The 19437-nt window shown below is 33.0% G+C and overlaps 1 protein-coding gene and 1 long non-coding RNA gene across 43 annotated transcripts in view; one reads left to right on the forward strand and one right to left on the reverse strand.

The window, feature by feature from the left end:
* KCNMA1 (potassium calcium-activated channel subfamily M alpha 1) overlaps nt 1-19437 on the forward strand; it is a 464377-nt gene that overhangs the window by 332982 nt on the left and 111958 nt on the right. For 23 of the 42 annotated variants that reach the window (XM_035330303.1, XM_035330310.1, XM_035330316.1 and 20 more), the window contains 3 exons: nt 8026-8135; nt 9098-9166; nt 13375-13386. In XM_035330303.1, the coding sequence (XP_035186194.1) occupies nt 8026-8135; nt 9098-9166; nt 13375-13386 (191 nt within the window). The remainder of the gene's footprint in view (nt 1-8025; nt 8136-9097; nt 9167-13374; nt 13387-19437) is intronic. The other 19 variants (XM_035330323.1, XM_035330308.1, XM_035330312.1 and 16 more) reach the window with 1 other exon arrangement.
* On the reverse strand, nt 15751-15935 carry LOC118169221. The gene is made up of 2 exons (XR_004751965.1): nt 15822-15935; nt 15751-15785 (listed from the first exon to the last, which is right to left on the reverse strand). It is a non-coding gene; the product is annotated as an uncharacterized LOC118169221 (long non-coding RNA).

Below are 19437 nucleotides of genomic sequence, written 5' to 3' on the forward strand. Positions count from 1 at the left end.
TTTCAGTATTGTTTGGATTAGTAAATGCATACCAGAAGTCTACCCATATGAAAAACATGGCAAAAAGTAAGTAAATAGAATAAAAGGCAGAGGTGGTCAAGTTTTGTCCTTGTCTGCAATCATGCAGTCCAGCATGAGTTAGTATTGTTGCACAAATTAATAAAGTATGGAACGTGGTCCTTGAGTGTAATACAAGTCCACAGAATGAATTAGTTTTGTCTTTGCTCTGTTGGTAAGACATCATTCCAGTAGGCATCATTCCAGAATAGAAAAATGATCTAGAGCAGTCTCAGTTCTCTTCTAAGCTATTTTGAGACCAGGAATGTTCTGTGGGCTCTTTTGGCATCTGTTGCTCACACCCACACGTATGCAATGCCCGCTTCTCTCAATGCATTCTATTCTAGTACAGGCTGAGAGATGGACATAATGAAGCCAAGCAGATTTACATCAAATGGGTGCTTATGTGTTACACTGATGTAACACATCAACTGGCTTTCTATTTATTTTTGGCCACCTAGGCAGTCTTGGGCTGTTTTAAAGTATGAGACTAGGGTTTTTTTCAGTGAGTTTCCTCTAATAAAGAAGAACCTGAAAATAGGTGAAAAATGCAGTTTCTCATAGTGTGAGGCTCCTAAGGAGGCTGTGTAATAGAGTACCTTGACTTAGGAAAACAATAGAATCAAATGAAGAGATAGTTGACGCTTAATGATGCTTAAGGAAATTTGATTATAAGACTAAATCTGAGAAGCTTAAATCTTTGCTAGGAATATATGAACTGCTTTGAGCCAATTACTTCAGGAGTAAAAATAACAGAATGACCTGCTAAGCCTGCTACTTAGGATCATGCAAATGAATGTCTTCCAAACAGAAGAATGTTCCTTTTCTGTAAGGAAAGGAAAGGGATGTAGAAGTGTCTGTCTTTTGTCATTGCTTGGTAATATGCTTGAGGTGTACAATATTTGCATAAGTAAAGCAGGGGGTCCATATTTAAATAAATAAATAAATAAAAAGATAAAAAAGGGAGAGAGGAAATAGAATTGCTCTTGATCAATTATTTTGTCTTCATTCAGTTCCAGTTAGGAGTTGAAAACAAACATCTCATCTCTGTTGCAAATATTATTCTTTTACAGTTGAAATAGTATCTTCTCAAGAAATAAAAACTGCTAGTGATTTACAAACTGATTTTCTCTTAAAATGTCTGTTCCTGAAGAGTAAATGAAACATCATTTCTCCCTCCTTGTTCAGGTGGACTTTCCTTATGTGATTAGCTATCTAGTTCATGCTGAATATGTTAAAAGAGTATATTATACTGCTACTCATTAAAGAAGGTTGCCTGATTCTAGTTGACACTGCTAGTTCTTAGAAAGTCAGATTAATAAGAAATGAAGAAATGTAGTGGAGCCTGGTCCTCTGGTTCTCCCAGCCCAAAAAGAAGCCATAAATTTAAGATAGCTTGAGGTTAAGCAGATTTCCCATCCAGCTTCTTAACAAATCTTTGGAAAATATGCATGGGGAGACTAGAGGACAAATTCCTTTAAAAAGCCCAAGTCACCTCACCTGAAAAGGCACACACAAATTGTATCCATTTGGATAAAGCATATAACCTTTATAAAGAATATGCAAAATAAGTATTATGTTCCTTTTTCTAGAATATTGGTAAATAGGCTTAGGTGGACAAGAGAGTACAAATTCTTGAGCAAATAAAGAGGAAATGGAAAGAGAATTTATTTAGAACATATGAAGCTACAGTAGACAGGTAGATTAAGTTGTCTCTATAGTGTTTTGGCTAAACAAGAATAAGAGTGTCATCATTGAGCTGGTGCATCAGTGACATACTTCTGGAGAGATGTTTCTGAAATGTGTGTTTTTTCCTGAACTAGAAGCTTCTGCTTCTCTTCTCCTCTCCCTCAAAATGTGGGACTAACAGTTTTACCTTACATAAGATCTGTAGAGGCGTATTATAATAAAATTAAATGAATTAAATAAAATGGAAATAACGTGAAAAATTAAAAAAGATAGAAGGGCACAATAAGATCAGGGTGAAATGAATTACCATAAAACTGAAAGTTTTGTAGTTTAAAATCAAGGTTGTTCTCTTCACTGGTGACATTTTCAGCTCGGCTAAATACAAGATATAATTTTAACTAACCATAGTAATTTTCATAGTTTTACTGAATAAGATTTATGATAACCTTGATCAGTAGAATCTTGACCATATTCACCTCAAGTTCAGCTCTTTTGAACACAGCAAAACTTTTTATTATTCTCCATTGTTGTTAACCAACTGACATGAAAAACATCCATTTTGTAAGTGTATATGGGACAGATTTTTTCATCTGCACATTAATGGTTAAATTTTGACAAATTATTAATGAATAGATAAGTAAAAGATGAGTATCACTAAATCAAAAAAAAAAAAGAATTACAATCATTCAAGTTATTTTTAAAATAAATGCACACTTTGAATAAACAAATTTATTTAAGGGTACAGTATTTGAGGTTAATAGCTACTACAAAGTATCAGACAGCCCTAAATTAGTCAAGAGTACTCCTGATACTTCAGGAGTATCAGGATACTTTTTTGTCATTGTAAATGTTTTAGAATTAGTACCTTACTGGTATGGATTATGGGAGAAAATTGTGTTTTCCTGTGGAGCCCTTACTTAAAATGCAGGGTGGCTGCATGACTCAAGGAATTAGAAATTAAATATCGAATGCTGGATGTTATTAATCATTGTTTTATTTCTAGCAGACCAGCAGGTACTGCCTTTCACAAAATACCAAGCGGGTGACCATCTATCTCTTTGAAGTTACAGGAAAAAGTCATAGGTCAGGTGCAGACAAAATGCAAAGATCATTATCTCTCCATTATATTTTAATAATCTTTTATAACATCCCATATATCAGCAATTCTTAAAATTAATTAATCAACTTTTCATAGTATCCTAACAGAACATATCTTCAACATTCCAATCACTACATGAAGGTGAATTTAACACTAACCAATACTTATAAATCTTGAATTCTACTATTTATTTTTTTTTTCAGTCCTTTCTTGAATTCTTAACTAATGATGAGCTGTTAGCTGAATTTCAGACGTGCCTGCAGCTCCTTCCTCCAAATCAAACCTAGTGACTTAAAGAAAAGAAAGCCAGGAAAGAAAGTAGGAAGGAGAAATGGAGTGGAAAATAACCTTACTCTGGTTTCCCTTATGCTAACTTTATCCTTATATTTTTCTCCTTGTATATTTTTTCCAAACCCAGTTGGTGTCAATCTGAGAAAATGCCACAAAACAGAGCTTGTCACAAACATATTCTTACGGTCATTACTCTGTTTTTTATCCAGTCGGCACTTTATCTGTTTTCCATATATAAAGAACTTCTGATCAGCAACATTTGCAAGCTTCATATAAATAAAAGGGTTATAAAAAATGTGATATGACTTCTCTGTGTGTGGTGGAGAATAACACAATGCAAATCCCTTTTAGCATCCCACATGGTCTCTGAATGGTGAAACAATTTCTATGGAAGAAATTTCTCTTGATTGTTTGCAGCCCACTTGTCAGAGAGTGTATGATTTAGATCATCTCCATATTGCAATTTATTCTTGCAGTTGTTTGTTTACTTTTCCAGAACTGAAGTAACTCATTACCTGGCAGCCTGTCAGTGGGAGAAGAAAAATTTAAAAAATAATTTCTTTGTACCTGATATTTTACTAAATTATTAAAAAGATTGTAATTCTTCTGTTCTTTAGAACGTTCCTTTGAAAGTTTGCCTTTTGAATAGTTTAGCATTAGGAAAAGACTGGTGAATCCCAAATTAGTACCAAGTCTGTAGGGTAAAAGGTACATAAAATACCATACGAGTCCTGGTAAGATAGCTGTTGCAGTATTTTTTTAATACTGGAAAATTGTGCAAAAGAGATTTATGTCACACTAAATTTCAATGAATATTATAATCTAAAATAATACATAAAATTATAAGTGTAATAATATTTAATAATACAATATACCAATCTAATAAATTTTGTGTAATGACATATTATTATATAATAATATCTTAATTTTATTTCCTTCACCTGAATGACCATGTCAAACACACTGCAGTTTCCTTTTACTTTGTGCTGTTCGGACAATGATCCTAAGCACTTCACAACCAGAAGAGATTGGTTCAAGTGGTTTAAATGATCTGTGGATCAGTGAAGAGATGCTTTTAAGTTGTAAAATTTTAAAAAGCTCATCATAATTATAGCAGTACAAGCTGTGTGTGGACATTATATGAAAATGGATCTTTAAGTTAGACAGCACAGCTGTAGGTCTTATTTATGCTACTAGGATTCTACACTCCTGACATGTGCTTTTGCATACCCAGAGCCTCAAATGTAATTCCTTTTCTGAATCCTTTCTATGGGACTATTGCTTTATTTCCCAGTAATATCATCCTGATTTTAGTCAGTGAGCTTAGCATGAATGACTACTGTATCCCTCACACTTGTGGTACTGGATAGCCACAAAATGCTAGGACAATGAATCGGTCCTACTGTCTTTTATGGCTTTTAAAGGCTTTTTTTTTTTTTTTTTTTTTTTTTTTTTTTTCATAACACACTTTAGGCATTTTTTCACAGATTATACTGATATGTGGGAAAACAAGTTTTGTATGGTCTAAGCATATAGTGACTGGGTTGAAGAAGGCAAAGAAAATACCCGCTTTATTAGCTTGAAAGATAGGCACAATGCTGTGTGCTGGTGTGGTTCAACACTGGTTAAAAGAAGATGTAGTAACACTGCCAATGGGGTGGTAAGGTAAGAACTAGCCTCTGATTTGGAGGCTATACCTCCACAACTAAATGTCAGGAAAGCTAAGTCTTCAGTTTGGATAAAGTAGTTAAGAGGGAAATAGAAAGAAGGATATATGGGACATTAGCCTAGAGTAACAGTTCAGTTGGAATTGCTTGTGATGTCAGGTAATGAATGGTGGAGAATAGAAAGAGGCAAAGTCAAGTGTAGACTTACAGAACTCACATGCAATGCGGGGAGTCAGGATGAAGGCAGCTTTCCAAAAGAGCAGATAAAGAAAGCAGTAAGAAAAGGAACATCACTGTATTTTTATATATTTCTGATTTTATGGGTTCTGTGATTTTCATGATTTGGGACAAGAGTAAGAATATGGTACATGGCAGTGTAGCTTAAAACTTTCAGAAAATTCAAATGTGTGTGTTGTGATTTAGCCTGGCAGGCATCTGAGCACCTCACAGCCATTTGCTTACTCCCTTGCCCTTGCACCAGGATGGAGGAGAATCGGAGTGTTGGGGGTTGGGTATTAAAATTCATGGCTTGAGATAAGGACAGTTCAATATACAAAAGAGAGGAAAAACAAGAAAAGAGAAAACAATGCACAAAATAAATGATGCACACCCAATTGCTCACCACCAGCGGACTGATGCTGCGATGGCAGACCCCGGGCCAACTCTTCCATTTTTACTGCTGAGCATAGTGTCACATCCCTTTGACAAGTTTGGGTCATCTGTTCTGTTTTTTTCCCTCCCAGCTCCCTGCGCACCCCCTTCTTGCTGGCAGGAAAGTCCTTGGCTTAGTATAAGTACTTATCTGTAGCAGCTAAAACATCGGGATGTTATCAATATTATTACCATCCTAAATCCAGAATGAAGTACCATACCAGCTACTAGGAAGAAAATTAACTCTATCATAGCCAAAGCCAGGACAGTATACAACGGAACAAGAAACATCTGGTTTTGGACTTTTAAGGAATGAAGAGGTCTCGTTTACCATTTAAAGCTTTTGTTTTTAAAAAGCAGATTACATTTACACCTTGTGCTCATATATTTTTTTTCCTGACTTATATAAGATTTTAAAAGAAAAATAATATTTTTCCAGTTCCTATATACTTAATTTAAAAATTAAAATTTAATTTAAAATTAAAAAATATTAGGTGCTTACTTTATAAATTATTACACATTTACAATTTTCCTTTGATTTTACCTTGGTTCAGAAGCATAATTTAGATTATAATAATAAGAAATAAAACTTATTAAGTAAGGGTATAAATAAGCTAGTTAAATGAAAAATAAGATTAATACTTGAAAAAAAAAATCTTGATTAACATTTAGGTATTAAACTCATAGGTATGAGTTTGTTTTTCAATTTAAGAGCCAGAAAGCGAGTTAATGGATGCTGCATATAGTATGTTGTCAGTCACAGTTCTGAACTGGCTGATGATCAGAATATGTGCTTTAACTTTTTCCACCCTAAACTTTTATCCTTTTTTGAATTTACATGGAGATACTTCAGTTAAGACCTGTAAGTAATGCAAGAACCTCTTGCTTTAATGTTGTTTTAAAACAGCTGTAGTCTGATGGAGCAGACAAAGATAAATTGTTGCTTAAAGATTCTTTTCTTGATTTGATTTATTGCTGAAGGACTGAAAAATCTATTTGGATGCTGTTACCCAACTCACATTGCGTCTTAATTTCTTTGCTTGAATACTGACAGAGACATACATTTATATTGATACTTGTAATATATATTCATAACAAAACCCAGACTTCTCCTAATACACTGTAATAGTTTTACCACAAAGAATATGCAAACCTATGGTTTGCTGCCATAAGGCCTTCTATACCATAAAAATGGTTGGCTGGACATTATCCAAGGAATTTGACATGGTGGGCAGTAATGTAGCTGCACAAAATTTTGAAGCAGTAACAAGTTGTTTATCTTATTAAAATGAATTATTTGATAAAGATTTCTGATGTGCTGAGAGTTCTCTATGTAGTAGAAAAAAATGTCTCAGTTTTAGCTGTTTGCAGTTACACAGGATCTTGGACTTCAGATAAGCAAGATAGGCAATGTAGCTTAAAGCACTTGAGCCTTACCTGCACTAATTTCGAAGGATGGATGTTCCTGAAGCATCTTTTTGCCACCTCATTTGGTCTGGCTACAGTTCTGTTTCCTGCAGTATTGTTTTGGTATTGTTATCCGTTTGCGCAGTGTGGACTGAGCTTGGGAAATGCTGCAGATGTTGTACAAAGACAATTTCTGAAATAATAGAGAGAGTTATCAAAGTCCTCAGATCAGTTGGTATTTAGTATTTCAACCTTTGAGGTAGCTTTGCAAGTTTCTACCAGGAGTTAAAATAAATAAATGAATACTTTCTCACTATATCTTCATTATTATTATTATTGGCCTCTATATTGAAAATCAGTATCATCTCACTTTCTGCTCTGTAAGACAAAGACCCTAATGGGGCTACCTAAGCAGTGGAACTAAATGTTTCTTCATGTTCATTGCAAAGAACGAACTACAGCTTTTAGACACAAAGTAAACATAAATATTTTCATGATTTGTAAGATCACATACCTTATTTCAAAAGAAATAGAAAGAAAAATATTTATTTCAAAAGAAATAAAAAGAAAATCTCCGATATATCAGCTTCTCTCATTACTTCCATTTCTGACTACTCTTCTACATCTATACTGTCTTATATTATACATTGAAACCATTTGAATATATCTGCTTCTCATATTACCTTGTTAATGAACAATTCTTTAGAATTTTAAATTATGCTTTTTGAGTGTTTAAAAACTTCCAGAAAATGAGAAAACAAACACTGAGACTCAGTAACAATATAATGCAGCTATTTCACTAGAGAATTTTGGAAAACAGAAAATTGAATAGCTTTTTCTTCCTAAGCTCTCCACCACCTTACTTCATGTCATACTGAACGTGCCTGACAAGAATTGTTTTATTTTTACATAGGATTTACTGTCTTTATGAACTCTTTTTGTTTACTGACTGTTAAAAAAACAAACAAACACAGAAAAAAAACTAAATGCCATAACATTTGAGTGGTCAGTTAACTTATTTGTTAAAAAAAAGATACATGTTTAAGAAGTTTTTAATTAATTTTAAAGATATATATGTATTTTTAATTTACCCAGAACTCCACATCTGTGTTTTTCTCTCTCTTTCTCTCTCTCTCTCTTTTTTTTTTTTTTTTTTTTTTTTAGATTGAGGAGGATACATGGCAGAAGTACTATCTGGAAGGAGTTGCAAATGAAATGTATACAGAATATCTGTCTAGTGCCTTTGTGGGTTTGTCTTTCCCTGCAGTCTGTGAGTAAGTATAAATACATATTAATTGTTTGCCTGCTCTCAAGTGAAACCAAAGGTTTCTGTAGGAGACCTTCTCACTCTGCTACAGTCCTAATGTTGCTGCATCAGATGGGAGCCAATAAAATAAACATTAAAGCAATCACAGCATGGAAGTATTCCAAACATTATAATGCCCATTTTCAGAAGAGATTTGGAATTCGGTGATTGTAAATGAAAGCATAAATGTTTTCAGTGTTGAACAAATTAACCAGCAATCGACTTAAACAGAGTTATTTACTTGTCCTATTGTTTCTTCTAATGATTTCCATTCTTTGAATAGTGTTTGTCAGCATCACTGTCTTGGCTTATGTCCCATTCCAAGGAAACTATTCATTAATTGAAGCAGATGTAGTGTAGTCATGCAAGCAGCATGGCATCCAGAACTTTATGGAACTTGTTGCAAACTGTATTTACCAAGATAAATGCATGTCTGAAAAAAAAAAAAAAAAAAAAAAAAAAGATATTCTGTATGGTAAAGGGAGTATTTTAAGCATATAGTGTATAACCATAGCATAAGACATGCTACAACTTTAATTCTAGAGAATGAAAATCTTTAAATTTGTCCTAGAATCATTCTGTAGATGACAGATTTATATGTGAAGGGTTGCAATGGTACCTACTATGGCCACCAAAATACTACAGTTTAGCACAGTTGTATTTTCTTTTGTAATTACTGCTTAGGTAGACTGAGTAATATAGTGCTGCTGCTTATGCTAAGTCGTGTGACAACTGAAGAGAGTTGTTAGTTTATATTTTTAAGAAAAAAGATATGTTTATTATCTTCAAAAAAGAAAGATCTTAATACATGATCTTTATCTTAGTGAAGAATGGGTAAACATCTTAGCAAGTGTAAATTTTCATCCATCCCTATAAACATGATATTGGTTATGAAAAAGAACTGACTCTTGTCATCTTGTCTTTCTGCAGACTGGTGTTTGCGAAACTAAAGCTCTTAATGATAGCCATAGAATACAAGTCGGAAAAACGAGAAAGCAGGTATGTCCTTGACTACAAATTCAGAAATTCTAGAATGCACTGTCAAGAATTTTGCCTGCTTATTTTTCAGAATTAACATAGGTATCCCTATACTTTTGAAACTTCTCAGAGTATAATTAGCATGCCATCACATTACACCATTTCACATAGCACTGAAAGGTTTGTATTTCTGCCCTGTTTTTCTTCTGCCAAATCAAAGTCAGAACATTTAGTAGAAGGTGGGAGGGACAGTGTTGTGTCCCACCTCCAGAAGTGCAATTTTTATTTATTTTTTAAATGTACTTTATTAAATATTTTATTATTGTTGTTGTTGTTCATACTCTATCGACTATAATCAGAAGTCCAATGTTTTACTGAAAATAGAAAAGTGGAAAACAGATGGGAAATCACAGTTCGCTATTGCTATTTGATTTATCAAAATAATAATTTCATGTAAATAAGTTCAGAAGTACCACTCTACATAGGATACAGGACAAATGGAAGTATAGAATAAATATTTATATGGTATCTATTCTGACAAAGACTGTATATATGAGTACCATCAGGTAACTGGAAGATTAATTTAGCTGTGAAATTTCCAACTGACTGACACCTTTCTTCATCCAAAACGAAGAAATTTCATGATTATAATCAGTACAAATTCACTTACAGGAGGCGTTTCTACTTTTTGTACAACAAATCTTAAGAATCTGAGTGTATGCTGGAGTCAAGTTTCTGTCAACTTGTCCATCAGTGTATTTACACAACATTCAATATTGTATAACAAAAAATGTTACAAATGTGATCTGCAACATGTGGAGGGGCATGTAATAGAAATCTGATTATTCTGATTGAGCTGAATTTTATTTTCTCTGTCAAAAGTTAGATTCACAAGTGCTGCAGTAAATCTGGAATGATATATATTACATCATCTTACAGATAATTGGCCACCAATTACCTAAACCTTTGAGGGCAATTTTTTCTTCTTGAAGGAGAACCAGTTCTGTTATTTGAGTTCATACCATGATTTCCGAGGTTTTGATTCAATGCTTATTATTATGTCTTTTTTTTTTTTTTTCTGTATTAATATCTATAAAACCTGTGATAGTATCTGTAAAACATTTGACACAGAAATCTAATATTGCAACTGTTAATGACAGTATTTCCATGCCCTATGCTTGGTTTTGCTTTATTCTTTCATATGTGGTAAGTGGTATGTGAAGTGGTGTATGTGATACTGGATATTACTTTTGTCTGCGCTATGCTGATTAAGAAATCATTTTTTTGAAATATCTTTTTAATGTTTCCAGCTCCCATGGGCTCATCTTAAAATAAATACTTTTCCACTCATTGACCTCATTCTGCATTACCTAATGTAAAGCAATGAATAATTAGTCATTTATCTCTGAGCAGTTTAATCTAAATTTTCTAGCAAAAAACATAAACAACTGCAATATAAAACATAATATAAAACAACTGCAACTGTTAAGCAATGGTACTGTTTACCATATTTTGCATTTAAAATATTTATAAAGTATTTGGTTTCCTTTGGGTCTCTCTGAGAACTATTAACCAACTTTAGGTTGTCATTACTTCACTTGTCCTTTAGTTTCTTAAGTGCTAATATTATAGTCTTTTTCAGTAATAACAGATAATTCATTGCTTCCATATCATTCTTTGAACTAACTTCAATGGAAGTTGGACTGAGTTCTTAATCACAAGGTGATGCAGAGGATCCCACAAAAAGTAACACAGTGTGATATAACCATATATTCCTTCTTTCTTAAAGCCACACAGGTAACAGATCAGAATGAATTAGTTTAGTAGAAAAAAGAGCCTAAGAATTACAGGAAGCAGTACTAATAAAGGGATGTTAACAGCTGGATTTTGCAAACACGTATATAGCAAGAGGAGAGAATGTAGGCTGTGATACTCGCATCATTTTATTAACCCTGATCTGCAGTAGTAACTTTTAACTTCATAAAACAGTGATAATTTTATGGTCACTGTTTGGTAAATCACATTGCTACCTGCAGCATATCTTTACATTTATACTTGTCCCTGTGTTCTTCAACACATGTACTTAACATGTGTTAAGTACATATTTCTGTTTTTCTGAGCTGGAGTCTGTTAGTCTAATCAGAAAGGTAATGGAACAAAACTTCTATTTCTTGCTTTTTAGGTATACTTGCATTTCCTTGTGTCTTCTTAAATGACAAGATGAGGAATTAAGATAAAAAGTAGAATAATATGGTTTACAAGTGCAAGCTGTCTTTGAACATGATAAACTTACCATTCACCAATTATTTTTATTGATGTTAACTGTGGGGATATCTTATCCTACTTCACATCTTGAATTCTTCATTGATATTTCATAAATGTGATAGGGAAACTGAATATGACAACCTTATTCTATCAGGAGAATGACTGATAGATATGTGCTGATGTATTTTATGTTTTTAGTCTAGGTTCATATTTTGTAAAAATATTGACAAGTTTACATAGTTTGATTTATAGCAACAATTATATCTATAAATACAAATTTAGAATGCTATCTAGTTGTCACCCTCATAGTATGAGACATTATTTGCTTCTATATTTGAAGTAGGTCTAGGACCAGAGAAAACTTTCATATCATTTTCTGCTTAAGCAATGAGATCTTCCACCACTTTGATTTTTGTTTCTAGTTTTTATATATACTAAAATATATTATAAATTTAATATGGAAAAAATTATATATCTGATTAGTTTTGTATATCTTCATCACTTTGTAATCACTGCTAAAGCAACTGCAAAGTGAATTCAGAAGTGGGTGCAGCTCTCACAAATGGTAATTCGAGGGCATCCTAGACCTCCTAATCCCCTCTTCAAATGTTCACCTCAATGTTAAAAAAAAATCCTAGTACCACTTTAAGTCAGTGGGAATTTTTTCAGTGACTTTTTCAGTGTCTTCAGTAAATGTAGAAAAGCACAAGTACTCATTTACCTGCAAACTTATATGTTTCTTTTTGTTTTGTTTGGTCTGTTAGAGTCTCCTAGGTGCTCCTTTCTAAAGCTTTCTGATTTACAACCAGATTCTGTTAGTACTGCCATAGCAAATTTGAGATCAATATTAATTTTAAATCATCAGAACTCTATTTAAGTCAATATTACCAGTTAGCAATAGCTGAGTTTCCTGCTCACATTTTTTTCACCTCTTTTCACAACTCTGAACATAAAACACATAAAGCTGTACGTAAAACTCTGTACATAAAGCAGTAAAAAAAATCTGATAAATTTTGATAGTATTGATTGTTAATTATAAAAAAATTATGATTTTAAATGCTTGTTTAAAAGCAGAATTTTAAAGTGCTTTGAAATAAATTTTGCAAAGCCTTATGTACACAATATATTCCTAGATTTGATATGTATAAAATAATTTTCAAATAATAGGCAAAATATAGTAGGTTTTTTATTTATATAACTGTTTCTGATCAGAATATTTTAACGATTAATGAAAATAGCTATGATTAGATATATTAATATTTATATATTTAATAATGTTTGAATTACTGTTCAATTAGTAGAGAAACCTCTCAGTGTACAAAATGTGACTGAATTTAGTGGGTTTCGGAAAAGCTACTCAGATCTGCATTTTAGTAGTTCCAGGTCACAATAAGAGTCAGCCATTCCTTCATCTCTATCTACCTAGGAATATTATAATCCTTGGTATTAATAGCATTAAGCATATATTAATTTTTTTTTTTTTGTCCCTTGTGCAAGCCAAATACTTTAGATTTAAAATATGTTCTTTCATAGTGCATTTGTAGGGAACTTTTATTTCTGCTGTAGCAAAAATGCTAAAGGAATATGGAGAATATCATCCTGAAAGTGCCCTAGCAGAGTTTGCTGAATAGATAGCAAAAATTAGAAAGTTCAAAATACAGTCATTCAAACTCCTCATGAAATGCCTTTTACAAATATTTTTACTTCATTCCCCCCCCCCCTTTTTTTTATTTTTTTTCCACATAAGTAAGCAAGAAGGAAAGATTCTTTCCTCCTGCACCCTTGTTTACTCCTCCTCTTGTTAAATTTTCTCTTTGTCTATCCATGTATTTGTCCTCATTCTCAGCAGAAAAACCTTTGAGCCTTGGAGACTTTTATATAAAGGGTTTTTTTGCTTTTGCTTTGATGTCAGTTGATTTCTTATCAAAGTGTTTGATTTGCAATTTTTTTCTTGTCGTTTGCAGAAGCCGAAAGCGGTATGCCCTCTTCGTTACCTTTCCTTCCAACCTCAATCCTACCTCCACTCCTTCTAACTTCAGGACTAATTCCTTGTCAAGAACACAGGAAGATAACATCTTTGTCTATCTTTCTCTGTATATGCACACATATGTATACATATATATATATTCATCTGTCTATGTGTGTATATATATATATATATCTATATGTGTGTGTATTTACATATGAGCCCCCAATCTCAAAAAGGAGACAGGATAGCATTTTGTCTCTCTGTTGGTTCTTGTGTCTCATGCACTAACTTCTTTGCAGGAAATACAAAATAAAAAAGTATATGTTTCAGGATTTTTTTTACCCCTTTATGCAGTCATTGGTGTATCAGACTGTTATATTTGAAAAACAGATGTTACTGTTAACATCTCCCCTTGTCTTTTTTTTTTATTATTATTTGTACTGTATTGTGACAGTGTATTTTTCGTCTTTACCAGCCCTTGTGCTGCCATATTGTCTCCATATTCACACCTTCATTGATGTCCTTCTTTCTCCAGTCTTCCTTTAAAAACGTCTGACAGTACAGTAGTTAAGTTCATTTGCTCTTGTAGTCTTACCTTCCATTAACAACAACCAAATGTCTGATTCTTTGCATTGCTGACCCTGTTTTGAGCCCAGTTATTCATAGTACAGTCAGTACTCATTAAAGTTATTGTACTGTTCCAGTGAAAGTGCCATGGGTAGTTTGTACTATATGTCATATTCATTTTAATGACATTTATTAAGCTCATTTATGAAGATGTTACTGAATTTATTTGTTTCTAAGTTCTCTTTTTTCCTTTGGAATTGCATGTTTTGCATTTTCTTTTGCTACACCATGCTGAGAGTCCGAGAGCCCTTCTCTATGCTCTCTACATGCTATCTGCTGCTACTGATTTGTATGAAATCAAGAAGGCATGCTTTTCCATATTGTTCCATCTCCTCTCCTCCCTCTCCTCATCTTTCTTCCCTTTCAGCCTTTTTTTTTTTTTTTTTTTTTTTTCCTCATAGCAGTCTGACTGTTGATGGTGCTTTTTGGAGACCCATTCTCATTGTCCAGACATTTTGATGTCCCTCCTCGTCATTCTCCCCCAACCATTACTTTCTAAGTCTGTTCTGTTGTGTGTGCTGTATGTTAAATTTATTTTTTAGTCTTATTCTCCTGTGGTTTCTGAGTAGATGTGTGAAAAGAGAGGTGGCTTCCTGTCAGTTTGGCATTATTGATATGATCCAACTGCAGAGAAGTTACTGCAACACTTAGCATCTCCAAGGATCTGCAGTTGTTGCACCTCTACTTCGCTTCTTGCTTTTAAGTATATATTATCTTGTGGTTAAGGCATGTGAACGCTGGCATGATGGGCAATATGAAAAAGTGTTGTACTAAGTAAAGTTGCTTGCTCCCGGAATAAAATATGTTGTGCTGCTTCATTGTATTGATAATCACTTCTGGAACCAGAAAGAATAATTTAGTTGCTTTAAAGCATTATTGAATTCATGAACACCATTGAACTAGTTTGGATTATACCCAAACAAAATGCCTCACATCCTGTTGTCCATAACATTTTTTTTTTTTTTTTGCTGTTGTAAAGGACTTAACTCCTGGGAGCAAACTTTTCATATGCTTGTAGTAATTAAGCCTTAATATACTGTAGCATGTAATGTGCCCTGTGTCTTTTGCCTTGTATTCTTTTTAGTGTCTTACTGGATTTTTCTGTGTAGAGCAATATGGGTCTGAATTAATGTCAATGACAGAGCCCAGAAGAAAAAAGCAATACTCACAAGTTACAATCAGTGTGAAGCTGATATGCACTCAACTCCCATTTTGGGATTTGTGCACCCTCACACTCCACTTAGAAACATACCTTGAAAATACATGTTGCCTCAAACTGATTTTGTAATTTTAAGTCTGTAGTTGTGTGAATGACATGGCATATTTTAAGAAGCCATTATGCTAATAATGGTGCATTTCATCTGGGCATGGCATGAAACAGTCAAAAATACTAGATTTGTTTAACAATGTGGTAGCTTTAGTTAGCAATACCAAACAGTCTTGGTTTAGTTAATGTATTAATAGCACTTAATACTATACCTTCCTGATTAATATATGATGTTACTATTTCAGTCATATGGGGAATGGTACAGTACATTTACCAAAAGGTTTAAAACAGAATTGTTATAGCTTTTGTCATTTGTTTAGTCCAAACTTTGCCATTTTTATTTAATTTAATTCAACAATTGTTTTCTCTCTCTCTCTCTCTCTTTTTTTTTTTTAGACAAGGATGACAGTTACAAGGGTAGTTTTATATCTTGGGGAAAAAAAGGGTGTGCAACTGAATCAAACAAGTTTCCTTGATGATGAAGGGTTGAACTGTTCAATTGGTCTCTGATGCTGAGATTCATCTCATCTTATTTTTCAGTATAGAACAATCTCCTTTTAGTTATTCAGACTTCCATGCTTATAGGGGAAGATGGGCAGTTCTTGAAAGCAGCTTCCATTCTAAATGAGATAAATCTTATTCTTAGTGCTGTCTAAAATTCAACACTGAAATTAAGAACAAATGAGAACAGTACATAACAGAGGCTGGTGACAAGGAAAAAATGTTGTTGCCCATGCCTGTTTTATGTACTGTACTTGCTGGGCATCTCTGCATGCCCTTTTCAGCTTAGTTTTAAGACCTTTACTGCAGCTCCTCCATGCTAAAATTATGCCTCTTTTTTTTTTTTTTTTTTTTTTTTTTTTTTTTCTCAGAAAAGACTGACAGTTATACAAATCTAAGAATCTTCTACCATAGAAATGCTATGCCTAGATTAAGAGTTCAAAGTTATGTTCATTTTCAACTTGCACAGTAATGTGGAAGCCTGCTCAGTTTCCAGTTGAAAATTGCAGAGTCATGCCATTTCTGCCAATAAATGCAGATAGTGTAACTATGATTCAGACTCTAAAGCTGATTGCTTATTATTTTTTCCCATATGCTTCTCATATAATAGAGAGCTAAATATTATGGAAAGCTACAGGACATATTTTTCATATACTACTAAAAACTTAGTATACTGAAAATTGATTAAAAGTAACATGTTATAAATCCTAATAAAATTGAATTAGGTCAGACATCAAACTTTCTAAGGGTGTTTCAACACAAGGAACATAATTCTCTTCCAACTTGTATGATATCTCAAAGTAAGAGACAAATAAATATCACCCAGAAGCAAAAATCAGTAAAATACAATTAGTTGAAAAGAATCAATCAAAATTAACACAGTTACTATTAGATACCTCTTCTCCAGTGACATGTGGAAAAGTCATAATGTCTTAAGTTTCCATTGAACTGTCTAAGTAAAAGACGTCCCCAAGCATTCTTTTACTGTTTTTCTAACTATATTTTTTTACATTTTTTAAAATTATACTTCTTAAATATGCACTAATTCCTATTTGTGATTCACATGCTTTCAGTCCATCTGGGAATCCAGTTTCAACTGTATAGCTTCTATCATTCATGATTCCTGAGAGTACAACTAGATGATTTCCATATTTTTGATGTATGACTTTAGCATTACTCTTAGATGCAGTCTTGCATATAGTTACCAGGTGAATCTTCTGTAGCAAATGGACTAACCTTGCTATATAACAGATAAGTGTAAAGCAGAGTTTTCTAAAAGTCATTTTACATTCCACAAGGGGCTAACAAACAAATTTAAGTCTTATCATAAGCTAATGAAAATGACTTTTCCTAAGTTCATGCTGATAAAGTAAATTAAATTACTGTTAATCGCATTAAATCATATTTGATTTACACATGTTCAACTTCCATGGCTGTAATTGCCATGTGTTCTAAATTTTCATGTATGAAGGAGCAAGCAATTCAAAAGATTATACATGTATTATATATATGGCAATGTCATGTCAAACCTGTCATGAAAAGGTTTGTTTTGAGGAATGTATTTCTGGAACTAGAATTGTTAAGGAAATTATGAGTGAAAGTTTTTTGAGATTGCTATTACTTGATTAGTGTCTGAGGTAACCTAAACTAGAAATGTTATGAAAGTGTAAAATGTAATTAAGATCTTAGATTTTAACTACTAGTTATTCCTTGTTTGATTTCGTGTGCTTTTTTCACAGACATGAAAATCAAATTGCTTTATGATGAAAACATATATATCTGGAAAAACTGGAGATGTCATTTTAAATAACATTTTCCAATACATGGCACAGAATGAATATGGGTTATCCATATATCTTCCCGTTAAACATAATGAATTCTCTCATTTTCTCCTTTTCCTGTGTTTTCCTATACCTGCAAAGCACCCCAGCCTTGGCAATATATAAATAGGAGACATTAGCTGAAGCTTTCCCTCTTAAAACACAAATTTCCTTTATCATGTTCTTCTCATCTGGAAGGATATATATATGCACATTCTCATGAACTGCTTCAGCAAATACATGCATCTCTAAATAACTGATGGATGCATTCTTCTTGGTATGCTCTTAAGCCTGTTATTTTTTTTTTTTTTTGGTCCTTTTTTTCCTTTTACTTAAGTCTTTTAATTTGAAACGTTTCCCTTGCCGTACATATTAAAGTCAGGGCTTATCAAAACATAGCTTTAGCTAATGACACTCGAGGTCTCATAAGAGAGATTGCTGTTTTAATAAGTAGTATATTTAATAAATCCATATAGGCTCAGTAGAAATTGTTCATGAATTTTCTCTCGTTAAATATCAATGTGTCCCTATAAAACAAAAGCTTTATGAGCCTTTCCTGTAACTCATTGTCAATAGCAGTGATGGAGGAAATTATATTTTATTCCCAACAGACGATTTTGCTGCTGGGGTCATACTATATTAACTGTGATCACATCTATATTTTGTGGCTATAAATACACTGTATTTGTGAAAATAAGTATATGTGAATGAAGTATGACAAAAATAAAGTCTATACACTGACCCACCTGAATTGATTTCATGTGTCTCAGAAAACATTGAGATACAAAATCATGCTCTCAATACGTTTGCAACTTAAATGAAGCCAGTTCCTTCTGATTAGAGATTACATTAACTGCCTCTTAATAGAGCTGCTTATAATGTTGTCAAGATTTAAGTTCTGTGAGGAAAAAAAGAAAGAAGAAAGTTGTGTCTATGTAAAGAGATTTGTTCATCTGTTTTCACTGAAAGGCTGTAATACTGCCATGATTAATGTCAAAGAATGAAATAGGGAGAAAAAAAAAAAAAAAAAAAGTGTTCTGACAGAGCAGTACTCATTGGTACCCAAGAAAAATAGCCAAACCTAACTGTATTATATATATATACATATATAGATATATATATTTACATATTTTAGAAGGAGCATCTTAAAAGAAGCAAATGAGACTAGACTCTGTAGAAGATAGCTAAATTATCAGCAAAACAGCAGATTAAAGATAAGGAGTCAGGGGGGAGGAAGGGCTGAAGACGGAGGCACATACTTTAAAAGGACATGATTGAATGTTTTTGCAGAAACACTTTGGAGAGCTACTGGGAGAATGACTCCCTGTTGGTTCTTGAGAAGTGTTGGTTCTTGAGAAGTGTTTTACTGAGGCTCACAGGCTTTTAAGATTGGCCATTCCCATTTTTATTTCTATTTTTTTTCTGTGAGTATTAGACTGTGTATGTCTTATCTGCGTTAATGATGGCCTGCTAAGCTTCTCTTGAAGAGCCAATGTGCATTCCATTGAATCAAGTGACAAAAGTTTGTGCAAGGAATGTAAATTTTCCAAACTTGTTTGTGACCTGAGTAACTGATTTCCTATGAAGAAATCTTTTTTTTTTTTTTTTAATTTTAATTTTTTGTTTGATTGATTGTTCTGTTTTCTGTCAGCTTTATTACATTTTAAAACTGCATTAAATAAATGTTTTGGTTTGCAAGGCCAACCAATAAGCCCAAACACTGAGAAATTAAATACCAGATGTGAACTTTAGCTATGCATCTTTATTCATTGCCATTTATCTGTGTGCATTATACTATAGAATGTATTTAAACCATCATGTTTCTCATTTCTTTACTTCCCCC

The sequence above is a fragment of the Oxyura jamaicensis genome, chromosome 6 (genome assembly GCF_011077185.1).
Source record: "Oxyura jamaicensis isolate SHBP4307 breed ruddy duck chromosome 6, BPBGC_Ojam_1.0, whole genome shotgun sequence".
Lineage (NCBI taxonomy): Eukaryota > Metazoa > Chordata > Aves > Anseriformes > Anatidae > Oxyura > Oxyura jamaicensis.